The sequence below is a fragment of the Macaca nemestrina genome, chromosome 12 (genome assembly GCF_043159975.1).
Source record: "Macaca nemestrina isolate mMacNem1 chromosome 12, mMacNem.hap1, whole genome shotgun sequence".
Taxonomy (NCBI): Eukaryota; Metazoa; Chordata; class Mammalia; order Primates; family Cercopithecidae; genus Macaca; species Macaca nemestrina.
The window spans coordinates 8,341,283-8,360,320 of NC_092136.1; the positions used below are offsets into that span (position 1 = coordinate 8,341,283).

At 49.2% G+C, this 19,038-nt stretch overlaps 1 protein-coding gene and 1 pseudogene across 3 annotated transcripts; both read right to left on the reverse strand.

The window, feature by feature from the left end:
• Nucleotides 1-1,167: 1,167 nt before the first annotated feature.
• Nucleotides 1,168-18,888, reverse strand: LOC105469616 (splicing factor 3b subunit 2). 3 transcript variants are annotated; one of them, XM_011720914.3, is made up of 22 exons: nucleotides 18,723-18,888; nucleotides 18,521-18,567; nucleotides 18,136-18,213; nucleotides 15,571-15,810; nucleotides 15,300-15,350; nucleotides 13,954-14,071; nucleotides 13,547-13,656; nucleotides 13,100-13,196; nucleotides 12,842-12,933; nucleotides 12,205-12,420; nucleotides 11,911-12,048; nucleotides 11,654-11,734; nucleotides 11,240-11,467; nucleotides 10,534-10,683; nucleotides 8,872-8,961; nucleotides 8,652-8,759; nucleotides 7,524-7,631; nucleotides 7,091-7,233; nucleotides 6,904-7,005; nucleotides 2,017-2,116; nucleotides 1,725-1,910; nucleotides 1,168-1,386 (listed from the first exon to the last, which is right to left on the reverse strand). In XM_011720914.3, the coding sequence occupies exons 1-22, from the start codon at nucleotides 18,853-18,855 to the stop codon at nucleotides 1,315-1,317; spliced, it is 2,688 nt and encodes an 895-aa protein (XP_011719216.1). In that variant the 5' UTR covers nucleotides 18,856-18,888; the 3' UTR covers nucleotides 1,168-1,314. The 3 variants fall into 3 exon arrangements, with proteins under 3 accessions (XP_011719216.1, XP_011719218.1, XP_011719217.1); XM_011720916.3 differs by having other exon boundaries at nucleotides 15,300-15,347; nucleotides 18,723-18,886; XM_011720915.3 differs by having other exon boundaries at nucleotides 13,547-13,653; nucleotides 18,723-18,886.
• On the reverse strand, nucleotides 18,014-18,096 carry LOC112424614 (small nucleolar RNA U13; annotated as a pseudogene).
• Nucleotides 18,889-19,038: the final 150 nt, after the last annotated feature.

Below are 19,038 nucleotides of genomic sequence, written 5' to 3' on the forward strand. Positions count from 1 at the left end.
CGCCGCGGCCCCGCCAGCGGAAACCCGGCTTTTCCGGGACTCAGTCCCGGCAGGGAGGGGGCTGCCGCGGGAGCGCGCCTCGGCCCCTCGAGTCTTCGGAGCCAATGCCGAAACCGCCGCCAGCGGTGGGGGTCTCCCCGGGGAAGCCCGCTCTCCGCCTACCGACCTAGCCCTGCCCTGCGGGCGGCAAACGGTGAGGTCGGCGGACACCCGGAGCCCGCTGCCACCGCGAGTGCCTGTGATCCGGGAAGTTCCCGCCCCAAGGGCAAGCGGGAGCTCAGGGACCTGGAGTCCAGAAGATTCTTCGCACGAGTGAATTCTCAAGCTACCCCGGGGCCCATCTGGAGCCAACCTTCCTCTTCTTTCCCTACAGTTCCCCTACCCCCCAAATCCTTTAGAGTGCCAGTGCTTTGTTGCTTACCAAATTTCTAAAATTCCATTCCTCCTAAGGCCTAGCTCAGCTGCCACGTCCTATCTGGATCACCCCCCCTCCACCCCGAAACCATCTTGAACCCTCCAGCAAGTGAGCGCCTCCACTGGTGCACTTAAACACCAGTAGTACAACAGCAGCACGACTCCCCTCCCCACAGGCTGGCAAATGCCCATGGGAGCCAGTGATCCAGCCTGCTCTAGTCTGTCAGAAAGGCTGCTCAGGACCAGGGGTAAGAACCTGGAGAAAGCAAGTCCCCCCATCCCACACACAAACCCCAAATCCCAGCGACTAGTGTTGCTTGAAGCCAAGGGCTCGCATGGACTCAGGACAATTTAGCTTTTGAGCTAAGTTCTCACACAGGTAAGGACTTGGACTTCTGGTCACAAGGTCAATTGGGAAGGCCTGCCCTGGCCTACTTCCCAAGCCCACTGTTACTTCCTCCGCCACGCTAGGGCGCTAAGCTGGCTATTTTTACTCCCCAAGGACAAAGTAGTAAGGTCAAACCAGAACTAGAGGTACTTCCCCCAAGCCTTCCTACAAAGCAGGGCAGTGGTGAAACACAGATTTCAGCCCGGGGTTGGCGTCACCACCAGTCAACTGCGCCATCTGATCCCAGTTCATGTTCGTGGTTACTGGGGCAGCCCAGTGATTGTAGAAAGAGGCTATTTTAGTCCTTTTGCAAGAAGGGGCTAAAAGGAGATGAGGGAGGATCAGGAGTGTTACATATTCATCTCTTTCCTTGGGAAACAGCTTTATTTACAAAACAGGTCTAAAATAAGAACATGAAATGACAAGTCCTTGGGAACTGCGGGAGAGATGGCTCTTTTGTGAAGCCCAGGCATCCAGACGGAGGGCCAAAAAAAGGGCCAGCATGAGGGGACCTAAAACTTGAACTCTTTGTATTTCTTGCTGCCCCCACGGCTGTCCTGGGGCTGAGCTTTCCGTTTCTTTTGCTGTATAGGGAGAAAAAGACACAGGTTATAACAGGTTGAACCACCCCCAGACCCCCAAAACAAGGGTGGGCAGCCTGACATAGACATAGAAGTCTGTGGGAAAGGTGCTGAATCTGGATTCTCTTCGAGCTCCCTCTCAGACTTGGCTGAGTTCCTCCCCCTCATCGTCCTTAAAGAGGGCAGCCCACTGGAGGATTTCTAAGACTTCCAAATCTAAGCGCACAGGGCAGCAAGCAGAGGCCACCCTCACTCTCACCACTAGAGGGCACCACACCACTGAAAACGGCAGGCCAGGGTCCCTGGCTCTCACCCAGCCCAGCGCCCCTGGAAGCGCCTACCTTCTGTTTGGCAGCATGCTCAGCCACCATGTCGCTGAAGTCCTCCTTCTCTACTTGAGCCTGCTGCTCCCGCACATGCTCCTCATACTTCTGGGTCATGGCCATAGGATCAAGCTCCAACTCCTCAGGCGCCAGCGCCACTTCCACACCTTGCAGTTCAGGAGCTGGGCCCTTCCGGCTCATAACCTGGAAAGGAGATCAGGGCCTTGTCACCTCCAAAGAGAGTCAGAGAAGCCCTAGCTTCTGCCGCCCTTCTCAGCCTCCAAAAGCAGTGTGTCCTCCAAGTACTCACCGTGGACATATCATAAATGTGGGTTGATCCCATCATGGCTCCCCCAACAGTGGCTGTTCTCTTCTCTGGCAACACGGTGAAGAGCTGAGGTGTCTCACTTCTGTGAAGGACAATGGGATCAGGCCCAAAAAGGAAGGGACAAAAGGGTCTCCAGAAGCAGAAACAAAAGATACAGGTGGCACCTCCACTCAGCGCCTTGGAGAGCTTCTGAGCTCCCCAAGGATGCAGCCTCTGCAGTTCATGGAGGCCCATGACAGAAAATAATTGGGCAGGGGGAAGGGGAGGGTGGCACAGTGCTGACTCCAGGGAACACAGATGGAGCTAAGGGGCCCCCTAAACCAAGTTAGGGGATCACAGACCAGGACTCCCACATGTACAGAAGGGTCAAAAGGTCAGAGAGGCTCAAAGTTTCCAAGAGAACTTTGGTACAGAGAAGCTAGCAAGAGAGAGCAGGCAACAACAGTTCCCACCCGAAGAATGTCATGCCTTGAGTTCTCATGTACGTAATTCACACTTCAGGCCTTCCGACGCAAGAGCCATCCACAGCCAGTTTCACCACTAATTTCAAGGATTACACTAGGAATAAGAGTACCTCTACCACTATTACCCCAGACTGTGTCCATCATCTCCACCTCTCCCACTAGAAGAGGTGACAATCTATTCTCCACACAAGAGCCAGAGAAAATGGCTTAAAATGGATTGCAGGTCCTGTCAGACCTTTGCTCAAAACCCTCTGAGGCTTCTGATCATTATCTGAATAAAATCTAAACTCCTTACCATGACCTAAAGGGTTCATAGCCTGATCCCTTACCCAAGCCCTCCTCACTATACTCTGTCCACAGTACCCTTCTTTATTTTTCTTCCTTGAATATGCAAAGCTTGAGACTTCTGCTTCCTGACAAGGAGCAACAGGAACCAGATACACCCTCCTGCCTGAAACAACCAAAAAATGGGCAAAATATATGAAACAGTGGTTTTCAAGACACTAGACATGGGGCAACAAAGCACAGTGATTCCTGCAAGATAGGAAACAAATGCAATGAGCCCTTCAACTGCCCCAGCATACTGCACCAAGAGTTTGCAGGCCACAGAACAGAGGGAAGACGCATGGAGAGCCCTGAGGACTCCATGAGTTGGGAGGATGAAGCTGAAAGTCCAGGGAGATCAAGGCAGCTAGAGTTCACAGGATAGAGTACTGAAGAAAAGAGCTGAGAGAGAACTCAAGAGACCTAGAGAAGGTCCTCGAGTATGCAGGGGAGTACTAAGCAGCACATGCCTACCAAGGACAGGGAAAGAAGCACCCGAAAGGATTCGTAACAGCACCTGCTGCTCACTCAGAACTGGGAATAGTGCAACTCCCACTAGCCAGACGGAAAAACCTCCTGATCACAGGGCGGTGGGTAGAGTCCACAGGCACTTGTGCCTCACGGTGGGGAGGACTGCTTCAGTCCTGCCTCAAGAACCCCAAAAACAAGACCTGAAAGGATCAAACTAGCTCCATATAACTATATTCCTGAATGAGCTGAAGAAAATCTACAGGAATACAAAAATATCATGGACCCAACAAGGTAAATTTCACAAAGCCTAGCATTCAGTAAAAAATTACCAGGCACTGGACAGGTCTGGTGGCTCACACCTGTAATCCCAGCACTTTGGGAAGCTGAGGCAGGAGGACTGCTTGAGCTCAGAAGTTCAAGACCAGCCTGGGCAACACAGTGAGAACCTCTCCCAAAAGAAAAAAGGAAAAGAAAAAAAAAATTACCAGGCATGCAAAAGAGTAGGAAAATACAATCCATATGAGGAAAATGAATCCACTAATGGCAATCAACCCAGAAATGGCACAGATGTTAGAGTTAGCAGACAATACATTAAAATGTTGTCACAGCCAGGTGTGGTGGCTCATGCCTATAATCCCAGCACTTTGGGAGGCTGAGACAGGCGGATCACCTGAGGAGTTCAAGAACAGCTCGGTCAACATGGTGAAACCCTGTCTCTACTAAAAATACAAAAAAAGTAGCTGGGTGTGGTGGCACACACCTGTAGTCCCAGCTACTTGGGAGGCTGCGGCACAAGAATCGCTTGAACCTGGGCAGCAGAGGTTGCCGTAAGCCGAGATTATGCCACTGCACTCCAGGCTAGGCAACAGGGTAAGACTCCATCATAAAATAAAATAAGATAAAATAAAAATAAAATATTGTTATAACTGCATTCCACATGTTCAAAAAGTTAAGAGAGAAAGAATAGATTTAAAAGACCTGAAATCAAACTTCTAGAAAGGAGAATTATATTGTATGGGATTACTGTTAGACCAGAAATTACAGAAGAAAATAATAGTAAACTTGAACACATAGCAATAGAAATTTTCTAAAGTGAAATACAAAGAGAGAAGAATTTCTTTAAAAATGAAAAGCATCGGCCGGGTGCAGTGGCTCAAGCCTGTAATCCCAGCACTTTGGGAGGCCGAGACGGGCGGATCACGAGGTCAGGAGATAGAGACCATCCTGGCTAACACGGTGAAACCCCGTCTCTACTAAAAATTACAAAAAACTAGCTGGGCGAGGTGGCGGGCGCCTGTAGTCCCAGCTACTCGGGAGGCTGAGGCAGGAGAATGGCGTGAACCCGGGAGGCAGAGCTTGCAGTGAGCCGAGATCCGGCCACTGCACTCCAGCCTGGGCAACAGAGCAAGACTCCGTCTCAAAAAAAAAAAAAAAAAAAAAAAAATTAAAAGCATCAGTGAGCAGTGGGACAACTTAACAGAGGAATAAGGTGAGAGGAAAGAGAAGGGAACAGAGAAAATATTTGGAGAAATCATGACCAAAATTTCCCCCAAATTAATAAAAACTAAAAACCCAGATCTAAGATGCTTTAAAAACCCCAAGCAAAGGAACACTCGGAAACTACACCTAGGCACATTGCAGTCAAATTGTTAGAACTAGCGATAAAATCTTAAAAACAGCCAAATAAAAATGACACATTATGTACACAGGAACAAACATAAGAATGACAGCAGCTTTCTCACCAGAAACAATGCAAGAAAGAAGACAGACACTGGAGCAACATCTTAAAAGTACTGAAAGAAGGTTGATGTGGTGGCTAACGCCTATAATCCCAACACTCTGGGAGGCCAAGGCAGGTGGATCACTTGAAGCCAGGAGCTCGAGACCAGCCTGGGCAACATGGCAAAACCCCATCCCTACAAAAATATAAAAATTAGCTGGATGTGGTGGCATGCACACGTAATCCCAGCTACTCAGGAGGCTGAAGCAGAATCGCTTGAACCCAGGAGGTGGAGATTGCAGTGAGCCAAGATCACACCACTGCACTCCAGCCTGGGTGACATAGCGAGACTCCATTTCAAAAAAGAAAAAAAAAAAGTATTGAAAGAAAAAAAATTGTCAACCTAGAATCCTATACCTGGCAAAGATCTTTCAAAAATGAAGGCCAAATAAAGAATTTTTAAGACTACCCAAGGTGAACGAATTCAAAACCAGCAGACCCACAATATAAGAAATGTTTGTTTTGTAGAAATGGGGTCTCACTATGTTGCCCAGGCTGGTCTCAAAATTCCTGGACTCTAGCAATCTACCACCTCAGCCTTCTCCCAAAGTGCTGAGATGACAGGCGTAAGCCACCATGACCCCTAAAGAAACACTAAAGGAAGCCCTTCAGGCAGAGGAAAAATGATATCAGATAGAAACCTGTATCTACACAAAGAAATGAAAGAAACAAAAATGGTAACTACATGGCTTCATGCATGATTCTTATTTAAACCTCCCTAAAAGATAACTGACCATTTAAACAAAAATAATAACTATACAGTACAGGATTTATAACATGTAAATACATGATAACACAGTGCAAAGTTGGGCGGAGAGCGAAGTACACTATCGCGGCTCTTAATGCCATCTGGAAGCAGTGTGACATCAAGAGAAGCTAGATCCTGCCGGGCGCGGTGGCTCAAGCCTGTAATCCCAGCACTTTGGGAGGCCGAGACGGGCGGATCACAAGGTCAGGAGATCGAGACCATCCTGGCTAACATGGTGAAACCCCGTCTCTACTAAAAATACAAAAAAACTAGCCGGACGAGGTGGCGGGCGCCTGTAGTCCCAGCTACTCGGGAGGCTGAGGCAGGAGAATGGCGTGAACCCGGGAGGCGGAGCTTGCAGTGAGCTGAGATCCGGCCACTGCACTCCAGCCTGGGTGACAGAGCGAGACTCCGTCTCAAAAAAAAAAAAAAAAAAAAGAGAAGCTAGATCCTGATATAGACATGATCTACGATAAACCCCAGAGCACCCACTAAAATAACAAAGCAAAAACTTAACAGCTAATTAACCAACACTGGAGATAAAATGGAATCATAGAAATTGTTCAAGTAATCCAAAAGAAGGTATAAAAACAGGAAAAAGGGAACAAAGAGCAGAATGGATAAAGAGAGGGTCATTTCATGATAAAGGGGTCAATTCATGAAGACCTAACAACACCACACATTCAAGTACCTAAAAATGGAGCTTCAAAATACTAGCGCATCCCTGTCTCAGGGCCTTTGCACTTGCTTGCACTTACTGTTACTTCTGATCCAGATGATCCTGTGGCTGGCGCTTTTCCATTCGGGTCTCAGTTCAAGCACCACCTCCCCAATGAGGCCTTCCCAAAGGCCTCCCTGCCACCCCATCCCATTACCCAGTTTCCTCTGCTTGAGCATCCTTATCTACATCTGAAAGTATCTTGTTCTCTGATTACCAGTTTACCTCAACTGCTGACTCCTCCCTGCCTGGAGTATCGCCTGGCAGAGTTGGTTCAATAATTTTTTAAAAAGGGATGGGGGAGAAAGGAACAACAGTCAGCCAGTCAGCCAACGGGAAGTGAAGCCCTGTCTGGCACCCTCACCCATCCATCGCCTCCTCGATCTTCTTCTTCCTCAGCTCAATGAGTTCAGGGGTCTCCATTCCAGCAGGCACTGATGAGAAGCCTCCAGGAGTGATGAGGCCACTGTGAAGAGAGGAACAAGCTCTGGAGTAAAGAGAAGGCCCCCAAAGATAAGCCATTTCCAAGAGGCACTCTCTGCTTCCCCCACCTGTCTGCAGGGGTAATAAAGCCTGTCTCATCTGGTTTGTCTTCATCACTTTCTTCCTCTTCCTCTTCTTCTGAGGATTCTTCATCAGATGGTTCCAGTTCCCCCCAAGGGGTCCGATCAATCTCTTCCTCCTCAGTCTTGGTCTGAAAGAAATCACTTAATCAGTCAACAAATGTTTTCTAAGTACCTGTTATGTACCAGGCTGTTTTAAGCTGAAGGGGTGTTAAGAGTCAACACACAGACAATAATCCCTACCTACCTAGAGCTCAAATTCCAGTGAGGGGCTTGCGTTAACATCTCGGGAAAATGTTTGCCCTTTTCCAGGCTCTGCTGTGTCAGAACACGCAACTCCCTGATAATGAAGCTATAAACCAACAATCTCTAACCTTCATGATGTTAAGTAAAACCAAGATCGCCAGTACATAGCCCATACCTGAAATTCAGCAGCATTGGTTCCAAACACATCCCCATAGAGCGGTTTCCCAGTCTCATCCACCGGAGGTTTGCCCCAGCCACCAGCATGGTACCCAAAGGAACAGCTCTGCAAGACAGTGAGCACAACCAGTTCACTCCTTAGCTGCAAAAGAAATTCTGAAGCCCTAGAGAAAAGGCACACTCAAAAGTACAGAGCTGACACTTGGGAACTCCGGAAATTATGACTGCAGAATAAAATTAAATGTTATGAAGCATTAGAAACCAAAATTAATAAACAACTAAAATCTGGAGGCAACAGGATAAGGAGACAGGAGGCAGAAAGTATGCTAATAACCTCTTCTGTCATGGCAGAGTCTCTGCTGTCTGAAACCAAAATACGTACGTTGAAAACATGACTTCAATTTCTTACTGAGTTTTCCTAACTTTGGAAGGCTAGCTTGTTCAGAATCTATTTATCTTAAGGGGCGGAAGTTTCTATCTAAAGTTTAACAATACTACTTTTTTACTTTAATGACTCTTATCTGTCAATTTTTTTAATGATTACTTTAAAATAAGAATAAATTTGAAGACATTCTTGAGATAAAATTATTTCTGATAGATTGAAGTGAAACTAAAAAAAAAAAAATTATTTCTTTTCTTTTTTTTTTTTTTAAAGTAGAGATGCGGTTTCACTATGTTGCCCAGGCTAGTCTTAAACTCCTGGCCCCAAGGGATCCTCCCACCTCAGCCTCCCAAAGTGCTGGGATTACAGGTGTTGAGACACCACATCTGGCTAAGATAAAATTATTTCTCTCTGGCCATTCTTATATTCAGAGACATATCTGGAAACACATTCACCAAATAGTGAATTTGGCTATTTCTGAGTGGTAAAATTGTGACTTGCTTTCATCTTTGTACTTGTCAATTCTGACTGAATATTTTATGATGAGCATGTCAGTTTTTTAAAAAACAAAAACCATTACTTGTTTTTTCCACACATACCCATGGTATATGACAAATATTATGTGTCAATAAAAATTTTTTTAAATAAAGAAACACATGGTGGAGTTAGAGAAGGAAAACAAAAAAATCACCTTCCAGTTCAAAAGCAGAAACAGCCAAGAATGAATGAAAGGACAATGCTCACCTCAGGGATGGGGGAGTTCAGCCCAGGGATTTTCAGGTTGGGATACGATGGGGGTGGTCCGTATCGCTGCATGGCAATCAGCCACGGGGGAGGGACCTTGTGGGCATTCTGCAGGAAAAAGAGAACAGGATACCATCTGCCAAACCGTATCCCTGTCACTGCCTTCCGCTCCAATCCCCACCCACTTCGCTGCTCCCCCAGACAGCTAACTGACACTCACTGGTCCTACTGGCATCCCCAAGGAAATCCTTAGCTCATCAGACAGATCTCCTGGCTTCTTCTCCTTCAGTCGTGTCTCGAACTCCTTCCCCTGAGGGAAAAACAGAGCATGCTACATTGCAGACCCAGACACTCAGTGGGAGCACAATGGCAAGACGACGTGAAAACAAAGGCGAGAAGACCTAACCCACATCTGATATAAAATCCCAGTGAGGGCTACCTGGCTCCCACTCTGATTCTCATCACTTCTTTCCCTGGCCAAAGTCGGGGAAGGAATAAAAACCAGGCCAGTGCCGGGCGCGGTGGCTCACGCCTGTAATCCCAGCACTTTGGGAGGCCGAGGCGGGCGGATCACAAGGTCAGGAGATCGAGACCACGGTGAAACCCCGTCTCTACTAAAAATACAAAAAATTAGCCGGGCGCGGTTGTGGGCGCCTGTAGTCCCAGCTACTCGGGAGGCTGAGGCAGGAGAATGGCGTGAACCCGGGAGGCAGAGCTTGCAGTGAGCCGAGATCGCACCACTGCACTCCAGCCTGGGCGACAGAGCGAGACTCCATCTCAAAAAAAAAAAAAAAAAAAAAAAAAACCAGGCCAGACTCCCAGTGCTGTCAATAACCCACTATGAGAACACAGCCAACGTTAGGACCTGCCTTCTCATCTGTAAAACGAGGGCACTCGACAGGATGATCTGCAAAATTCTTCCACCTCATAAATTCCATGACATCAAGGGGACTACGATTTCAAGGATCAGGAAAAAAAAATACCAACTTCTCTACCACCCCCAATATTAAAAGTTTCCTAAAAGCAACTGTCCCTTGGCCCCTCCATCCCTAAACCACCCACCACCATTATCACTTCTAAGACAGGATATGAAGAGTCTATCAGGGAAAGAAGCCACCAGATCTGCATCTCTCCTCCAAATAGGACCTCAATTTAAATTCCATCTCATCCAAGGGTAGTCAATGGGCAATTCTAAGGCTGAGGAACTATTGTAATTGCTTCAGAAGCCCTCCTGGGCCAGGTGCGGTGGTTCATGCCTGTAAACCCAGCACTTTGGGAGGCTGAGGCGGGTGGATCACTTGAGCTCAGGAGTTTGAGACTAGCCTGGGCAACATAGCAAAACCCTGTCTCTACCAAAAATACAAAAAATTAGCTGGGTGTGGTGTGTCTGTGGTCCCAGCTACTCGGGGGGCTGAGATGGGAGGACTGCTTGAGCCCAGGAGGCAGAGGCTACAGTGAAGCAAGATCATACCACTGCACTCCAGCCTGGGTAACAGGGTGAGACCTCATATTTAAAAAAAAAAAAAAAAAAAAAAAGGCCAAGCGCGGTGGCTCACGCCTGTAATCCCAGCACTTTGGGAGGCCGAGGCGGGCGGATCACAAGGTCAGGAGATCGAGACCACCCTGGCTAACATGGTGAAACCCCGTCTCGACTAAAAATACAAAAATTAGCCAGGCGAGGTGGTGGGCGCCTGTAGTCCCAGCTACTCGGGAGGCTGAGGCAGGAGAATGGCGTGAACCCAGGAGGCAGAGCTTGCAGTGAGTGGAGATCGCGCCAGTGCACTCCAGCCTGGGCGACAGAGCGAGACTCCGTCTCAAAAAAAAAAGCCCTAGACAGTCTCAACCCCAAGGCCCGGCCTGACCTCCCAGCCCCCTCCCAAACCTCATAGTACAGGTCCCCATGGATGGTCAGCTTTGGCTTGGTCTGCCACTTGAAGAAGGCATCATGCAGTTTCTGGTAGTCGATGTCAATTTTGCCCATCTTAGGCCGAACTTTCTCTCGCATTTTTGACTTCATGGTCTTCTGTTCTTCCTGTAGAGAATGGCAGAAGACAAGCCTTAACAAGTACTCACCAAATTCATGTAGAGAATCCAGCTCCCAACTCCAAAAGAGATCAAGGGAAGCCTCAATTATCTCACCCCGAAAGTCACCAAAATCCTTCCTGCTCAAACTCTTCAAAATTACATAATCCATGCTGAACAAAACAGACTACACAATATCAGCCTCAGCTGTGTATATCAATAACTAGTTTTTAAACCATCTCATCAAGAGATGAATCTCATCATTTCTCTGGAAGGCAGAGACATCCCCGTGTTCTTTTGTACCTCCTGAGTTCAGAGCATTTAACTAAAAGCTTTAAAATTAAGAAGTTACACAACCACCATGAATCCCTAGCCACAAAGTGCATCTGAGAAAGGAGTCACCAGGTGAGCTGGCAACGTGAAGGCAGAGGGGAAGAAGAGCAGAGAAGGAAAACAAAAGGATAATTAGACAAGTAACAAGTAGGTGGTAGGTGGGTTTCAACCCATATTCCCATTTTGAAGCACACTGCTGTGAAGGATGGGGACACCCGAGGGCAGGCTCTCACCTTCTCCTGCAGGGCCTCTCGCATCTCCTGGATGCCTGTGCGTTTGATGAAGTCTGGCAGCTCGAAGGGGGGCTTCTCAATACCCCGTTTGCCCTGCAGGTACTTGCGCTTAAAACACCAGTGGCGTGGCACAGGCACGGAGTTCCGAGTGGCCTTGAGGTGAACCAAGAGCTTAGGGTCCTGCGCTGTCACATCGTGCATCTCCACAACATCGGGCCGTGCCACCAGCTGGAAAACACATAGTAATGCATGTTCTTGAGAGCCCCGACTTCTCAGTTCTGAAGCTCTTCTTCCTCAAAGGACCTAAACCCAAATCACTCACACCTCCTTCAAAGAACTCCTTTTCACCTCCCTGGCTCCCCAGGTGGTCTCCCAGCTGGGATCCAGGGCCTGCAGGATACTCTCAGGGCTTACCTGCTTGAGTTCAGCCACAGTGAAGCGGTTCATTCGGCGCAACTTCTTCTTGGACAGCTTGGGGGCTTCTGGCTTCTTTTCCTAGAACAGAACAATCACCTCTTTTGAGCAGGACTCAGATGTGAATGAAACTGCCCAACCCACCCCAAACTTAAGCCCCCAAAGCTCTGCAAGTGTTCACCATGGTCCCTCTCTGGATGCATCTCAGTCACCTGTGCCCAGAGTCCCTGCTTCCCACCAGGAGGGTTGGGCCTGACCTGCTCATCATCACTGCTGTCGTCATCACTGTCCTTGTGCTCCTCTTCAAATCCCTTCTTCTTGGGGGCTGCAGAGTTCTCCAATTTGTCAAGTTTCTCTGGCTCCTTCTCCTTCTCCTTCTTCACATCATCAGTGAGCTGAGGAGGCAGACAAGGTGAAACGCCTGCCCTCTGAGCCCCTTCCCAGTTCCTAAAGCCAGCACTAAAAACATGCCTGTTCACTGCTGCCTCGCACCCACCTCTGAGCCCCTTCCCTGTTTGGCACTGCCCCTTCCGAGCACGCTCTCCTTGTACCTTAAAAGCCTCAAAGATCCTCTTAAAGAAGATAAAGTTGGGCTCGTAAATTTCAGGTTCTTCAGTCACATACTCAATCTCAACATCAGCTGCTGGGGAGTCAGAGCCACGGGATCGGGTTGAGTCTTTCTCCCGGTCCCCAGAGCTCTCAGAGGACACCCCTCGCACCCGCTGGGGCTTTTTCTTCTTCTTTCGGTTCCTGCGCTTACGGTTTTTCTGTCAGGAGGAGGAAAACCAGCTGGGTCAGGGAATCCAAGTACTGTGCCAGCACCCCAACCCCTAAACTCCTCCCCCGGTCTCCCCCACAGCTCAACGGTCAGGCTTTTCGGAGGCCATCTCATGAAGTGGCTGCGAAGGGGCCTTGGAGGCAGACTCCAAAGTTCTGCCACTCACAAGCTGTGTGCCTTTGGGTAAATTACTGTGCGTCTCAGAACCTCAGCTTTTTCAGCTGTAAAATGTAGGCATGCATAGTACTTGAAACTCAAAAGCAATTAAATGAAAAATATCTGTAAGATGCTGAGGGTGGAAATTGGCACAAAACAGAAGCTATTACTTACTGAACACTTATAAACTGTGTTATTTCCGTACCCAAGTCCCATCTCCTGCCTTTCCTTCCAGACTCAGCTCCAACCCCTACCTCCTTTTTAGATACGGACACTGTGTCCTCCTCAGTCTCTGACGCTGACTGGCCCAGGGATGAGCGAGCATCTGTTTCCATTTCCTCTTCCTCTGTAGGGAAGAAGGTGATAACGAGTCTTCATGGTGCCACTGCGCCCTGCACTCATTCACAGTAACCTGCCTTTACCAAGAGGCAAGGGAAAGGGACAGAGGGACGAGGACTCAGCTCAGCCTCTCCAGGTTCTGTGGCTACAGCCTCAGGACGCCTGGCACTCACCCTGCTGAGAGTTCATCTCTTCCTGGCGGCTCTCCTTCAGCTGCAGGATCTTCTCCAAAGCCTGTGGGATCTTGGGGCCCACAGAGGGGTCATCCATCTGCCAGAGACAACCGGTCAGAGAAGGCGAATCACAGTGCCCTTTTCCCACCAGCTTCTACCTCTTGGACTAGAAAGGCTGCTGCCCAGGTGATGTAAGCAGCAGAGAGTGGGCAACACCAACTGGGCTCAGTGAGGTTCAGTGTTCCTCAGAGGGACCCCAAGACTCTGCCTCAGTAATGTCTCCCCAATCCCTCTGCTGTACCCTTAGTTTAAATAAGTACGGCTCCCCACTACCCCCAGGAATTTAAGTCCCCCCATCTTCTCACAGAACCCTTCTCTAAAAATCCAAAAATAGTCCCCTCCTAAACTACCACTCTCTTATACCTAGGAGGAAATCGTTAGTCTCACCTCTCTGTTCTCATCTCCAGGGGGCGGTGGGGGACCACGAGGCCGGGGAACAGGGGCTCCCATGGGCAAAACTGTAGGAGTGGGGCCCACTGGGCCCACTGGAGCAGCTACTGAGAGACGGGAAAAAGAAATCCAATGTCAGAAGAGACAAAACACTCACATACAAAATTCCCTCCCTTGCTAAAAGGGCGATGGTGAACCTGCGGGGAGGGGGGCGTTTGGCGGGGCTTTCGGGGTGCTGATCATGGTCCAGGTGCTGGTTGTACGGGTGTGTTCAGTGTGTAAAAAACCATTAAACTGTATGTTTATTATATATGCTCTTTTTAAATGTGATAAATACTTTAAAAGTCTTTTTAAAAATGTCTAAATCACTTTTCTTGCTCTTCCCCTCCATCCCAGGGTCTCACCTCGAGGACCCAGAGGAGTGCGCACACCAATCTGGCCCATGTCTTGTGGGGGCCGAGGGACTGGGGTGCCCATCTTGGCAATCTCCTGCTGTCGTTCCTGCTCCAATAACACAGCTGCCTACGGGAGGGAAGTGGGAGTAGACACTGCCTGAAAACTAGTTTGGCAGGCAGCCCCTGGCAAATGCATTCTTTCAGCGGGTAATGGGCCCAAGGAGAACAATCACAAACCCCTTGGGTGCTGACATCCCCTCCACCCCCACACTTCCAGGCTACTAATCCAAATGGAGGAGCCCTCTCATCACAACGGAAAATCCCTAGAAATAACACCAAGGAAAACCCCAGGAAACTTCTGCTTCCAAGCAGGGAATTTCATATTGAGCCAAACAGTGCCTTCTACTTTTCAGAGAGTTTTCTTCCCCAAAAGATACATTAGAAACTTTTGAGCTCTTTTCTTATATCTACCCCTCAAGATCCAGCACAATCTGGGCAAAGACAGTACTTTATCCACAGGATGAGACTTGTGTTTTTTTTGGTTTTTTTTTTGAGACAAGGTCTGGCTCTGTTGCCTAGGCTGGAGTACAGTGGCATGATCTCAGCTCACTGCAACCTCTGCCTCCCCAGCTCAAGCCATCCTCCCACCTCAGCCTTCCAAGTAGCTAGGACTACAGGCATGCGCCACCACACCTGGCTAATTTTTGTATTTCTGATAGAGACAGGGTTTCATCATGTTGGCCAGGCTGGTCTCGAACTCCTGAGCTCAAGCGATCTGCCCACCTCAGCCTCCCAAAGTGCTAGGATTACAGGTGTGAGCCACCACGCCCAGCTCCAGCTCATACTTGTTGCTTTTAATGCTCAGTTTTTAATACTCCTGAGTAATCCACTGCGTAATGACTAATGCAACGCACCTCTGGGGCCAAATATCTTATATAACATTCCCAGACTTACAGTCCTATTTTGTCTAAATCCAATACAAATAACTCAATTACCCAGAGTCCTATCTAGAATGATGTCATGTAAGGCGAGCAGAAGTCAGCATGCTCTTTTTGAATAGGTCAGAAGGTAAATACTTTAGGCTTTATGGATTACCATATGGACTCTGGTACATATTTTTGTTTGGGTTTTCTTATAATCCTTAAAAAATTTTAAAGTTGTTTTTAGCTCACAGGCCATGCACATACAGGCCACAGGTCATAGTCTGTCAATTCCTGAACTTCAAGAAAAATTGAATGCTTTGGAAGACACTAGTACTTAGTTGGGAACAAAACTTGATTGGTGCATTCGAAGCAATACAAATGACAGCCAATGGATTGGACCATGAGGTCAAAGGTTAGGGGGAGGGGTATTACCCGCTTCTGCTGCTCCAAGAGCTCATGTTCCTTCAGCGAATGATCTCCCTGCTTAAAAAAGAAAACAAGTTCATACCAGCACCAATACCCAACGGGCCAATCTGCCACAACTCTTGCTTCTTGAGATCCTCTTCCAGTCAAGGGCCCATGTTCCAATATTTAGTCCCGACCTTCCCAGAAGCCTTAGTTCTAGGACCCAGCTTTCTCTTAAGGCTCCACTGCCCCTTCAGGGACCTAATGAGGCCCAGGCCAGGGCTTCCACCTGCCCTACCTGCTTGGCACGTTCCTCCTGCTGCATCAGCAATGCTGCCTGCTGCTGAGCCAACTTCAGCCGCTCCTCCTCTGACAGTGCCACTGGCTCACCCACACGGAGAGGAGGCGGGGGCCCCAAATTTGGTGGGTGGGCCATAGGAAAGCCAAGGCCAAGGCCTGGTGGAGGTGGTGGGGGAGGTGGAGGAGGCTGCAAAGGGGGGAGTCCCAAAGGTGGTGGTGGCATGGGAATTCCAGGGAGCTGTGGAGAAAATATGATCATAAAATTAGGAAACATTTATCTACTCATCTGCACATATCTGGGGGATCTACTTTGAGTCAGGAGCTGGGATTCTAAGTCAAATGACACATAGTTCCTAATTCGTAAGAGAGAATGCTCCATAGCCCTATAAAGATATGAGAATGTTAACTTCCGGCACCAACCACAAGAAGCTATCCACTCTCTCCAGAAAGATATCCTGAATACAGACTCTGCATACAATTCCAGGAGACTCAAAGACACCTCTGAGGCCATCTAGGGACTCCTCATTCTACACACAGAGATCAATAGATCCTAGGTCAGAGCCACTGCTTTAGAGAAAAAGAGGCAAATCCTGGATCAGAAGCAACATGGAAATTGAGAGGACTTAAATAAACAGGAACCACTGTACCAGGGCAATGCAAACCCCAATGACTGCTAAATGCAAGGAGTATGAAATCAAATCAGGGAGCTCTCAATGTCTCACAAAAGAACATGGGAACTGTTCCTGGGGCAGGCAAAGAAGAGGGTGATTGCTTCCAGCTGGGTAGGGACAAGTCGGGCTTCCTTGTATTCAAGCTGTATTTTTTTTTTTGAGACGGAGTCTCGCTCTGTCGCCCAGGCTGGAGTGCAGTGGCGCGATCTCGGCTCACTGCAAGCTCCGCCTCCCGGGTTCACGCCATTCTCCTGCCTCAGCCTCCCGAGTAGCTGGGACTACAGGCGCCCACAACTGCGCCCGGCTAATTTTTTGTATTTTTAGTAGAGACGGGGTTTCACCGTGGTCTCGATCTCCTGACCTTGTGATCCGCCCGCCTCGGCCTCCCAAAGTGCTGGGATTACAGGCGTGAGCCACCGCGCCCGGCCTTTTTTTTTTTTTTTTTTTTTTGAGATAGAGTCTGTCACCCAGGCTGGAACGCAATGGTGCAATCTCAGCTCACTGCAACCTTTGCTTTCCAGGTTCAAGCAATTCTCATGCTTCAGCCTCCCAAGTAGCTGGGATTACAGGCGCCTGCCACGATGCCCGGCTAATTTTTGTATTTTTAGGAAAGACGAGGTTTCACTATGTTGGCCAGGCTGGTCTCGAACTCATGACCTCAAGTGATTGCCCGCCTCCGCCTCCCAAAGTGCTGGGATTACAGGCGTGAGCCACCACGCCCTGCCTCTCTCTTTTTTTTTTTTTTTTTTTTGAGACAGTCTTGCTCTATCGCCCAGGCTGGAGTGCAGTGGCCTGATCTCGGCTCACTGGCTCACTGCAACCTCCGCCTCCTGGGTTCAAGAGATTCTCCTGCCTCAGCCTCCCAAGTAGCTGGGATTACAGACATGTGCCACCACGCCCAGCTAATTTTTGTATTTTTAGTAGAGACAGTTTCACCATGTTGGCCAGGCTGGTTTCAAACTCCTGATCACAGGCGATCCACCCGCCTTGGCCTCCCAAAGTGTTAAGATTACAGACATGAGCCACCATCCCCTGCCTCTTTTTTTTCCCCCTATTTTTTTATTTTATTTTGTTTTATTGTAAGTTATGGGGCACACGTGCAGGATGTGCAAGTTTGTTACATTGGTAAATGTGTGCCATGGTGGTTTGCTGCACCTATCAACCCACTGCCTAGGTATTAATTCTGGCGTGCATTTGCTATTTTTCCTGACAATCTCCCAGCCCCTGCCCCATCACCCCCCAACCTTTTTTTTTTTTTTTTTTTCAGAGAAGTAAAGTCTCATTCTGTCACCCAGGATGGAGTACATGGAGTACAGTGGCGCAACCAGAGCTCATTGCAGCCTTGAACCTCAGGGCTCAAGCAATCCTTGAGCCTCAGCTTAGAGAGTAGCTTGGACTTTATAGGCATGTGCTGCCGTGCCCAGCTAATTTTTAAAAATTTTCTGTAGTAACAAGAGTCTCACTGTGTTGCCCAGGCTGGTCTCGAACCCTGGCTTCCAGTGATCCTCCCATCTAAGCATCCCAAAGTGGTGGGATTACGGGCATGTGCCACTGCACCTGGCCACAAGCTGAATCTTGAATGACAGGTAGAATTTGGAGAAGCAGACAGTGGAAAAGGAGGCAAGTATCAGCATCAAAGAGAGAACTGAAGAGCTCACAATTCTGTCATGGCAGTACCTCCTTGCCCAGTCAGTCAGTTGCATCTCAAGTACACTGCAAGTGAGAGGAAGGGCTACCCTGAACAGATGGAATCTTTCTATTCCCCACTCAGGTCAGGCGAGATGTGCAAGGGTGTGACGTCTCACACATGCACGCGAACACCGAATCATCATGCTCATGAACTACAAAAGGATCAGCAGATAGAATCTTAAAAAATGGAAGAACCTCCCTACCTGCGCTGACAAGGGAGGTGGAGCGGCTTTGTCCCCATCTTCCCCTCTCAAAACCGGCCGATTCAGCACGATGCCAGTCTGCAAAAGAGAAAGGACTCTAGGTCAGTCCAAAACTAGCTGTTTCACTAATCGACGATCTCTCCCAATTCATTTAACAAAACGTATCCAGTGCCTGTCTGCCAGCGCTCCGGCTGGGCACTGAAGAGGACCAAGATGGATACAAGAAATTACAACTAAGCTGGCAAAGGCAAGAACAAGCCAAAAAGGGCAAGCCTCCGCCTTGCTGTGCCAAGATAAAGAAAGAATGAAGACCGAGCCGTGATGGGGTATATAAGGTCTCCTGGAGAAGCTCGGCCTATCCCGACGTCCCGCCGCCAACACCTACCTGGCGGGTGTAGGTCTGCAGCCGCTCCACCAGCTCCTCGCGATTACCTGCGGGGCAAAGTACACGATCAATGGAGCAGGCAAGCCCGGCCAGGTCAGACCCCAGCTGCCCGCCTCCGCCCCTCGCGCCCGGGTCTCCCGGGTAACCAGGCTCCGCTTCTCCGCAGGCCCGTAAAGGTCCCTCGACTTTCTGTGTTCCTCACCCTGGATCGGAGCTCCGATCTCTGCCAACTTGGCCTGAAGCTCCTGGGCAGCCCAGGCGCCATAGTGGCCTGGAGGTGGCGGCGGCGGCAGCTGCAATTCCGCTTTGGGAGGCTCGGGATGCTCGGTCGCCATCTTGGCCGCAGCAAGGCGCGCGACCAACCCGGAAGCTCGGGCCGGCCTCTGGGCCCACTTTCCGGAACTTCCGGCGGCGCCGTACGCCACGTCCTCTCTGGTTGGGAGGCGACGCGCACGGAGGCCCACCCGCTGCGGTACGCTAGGCGACGGGATTCGCCGCAGACGCCCCTTTCTCCAGTG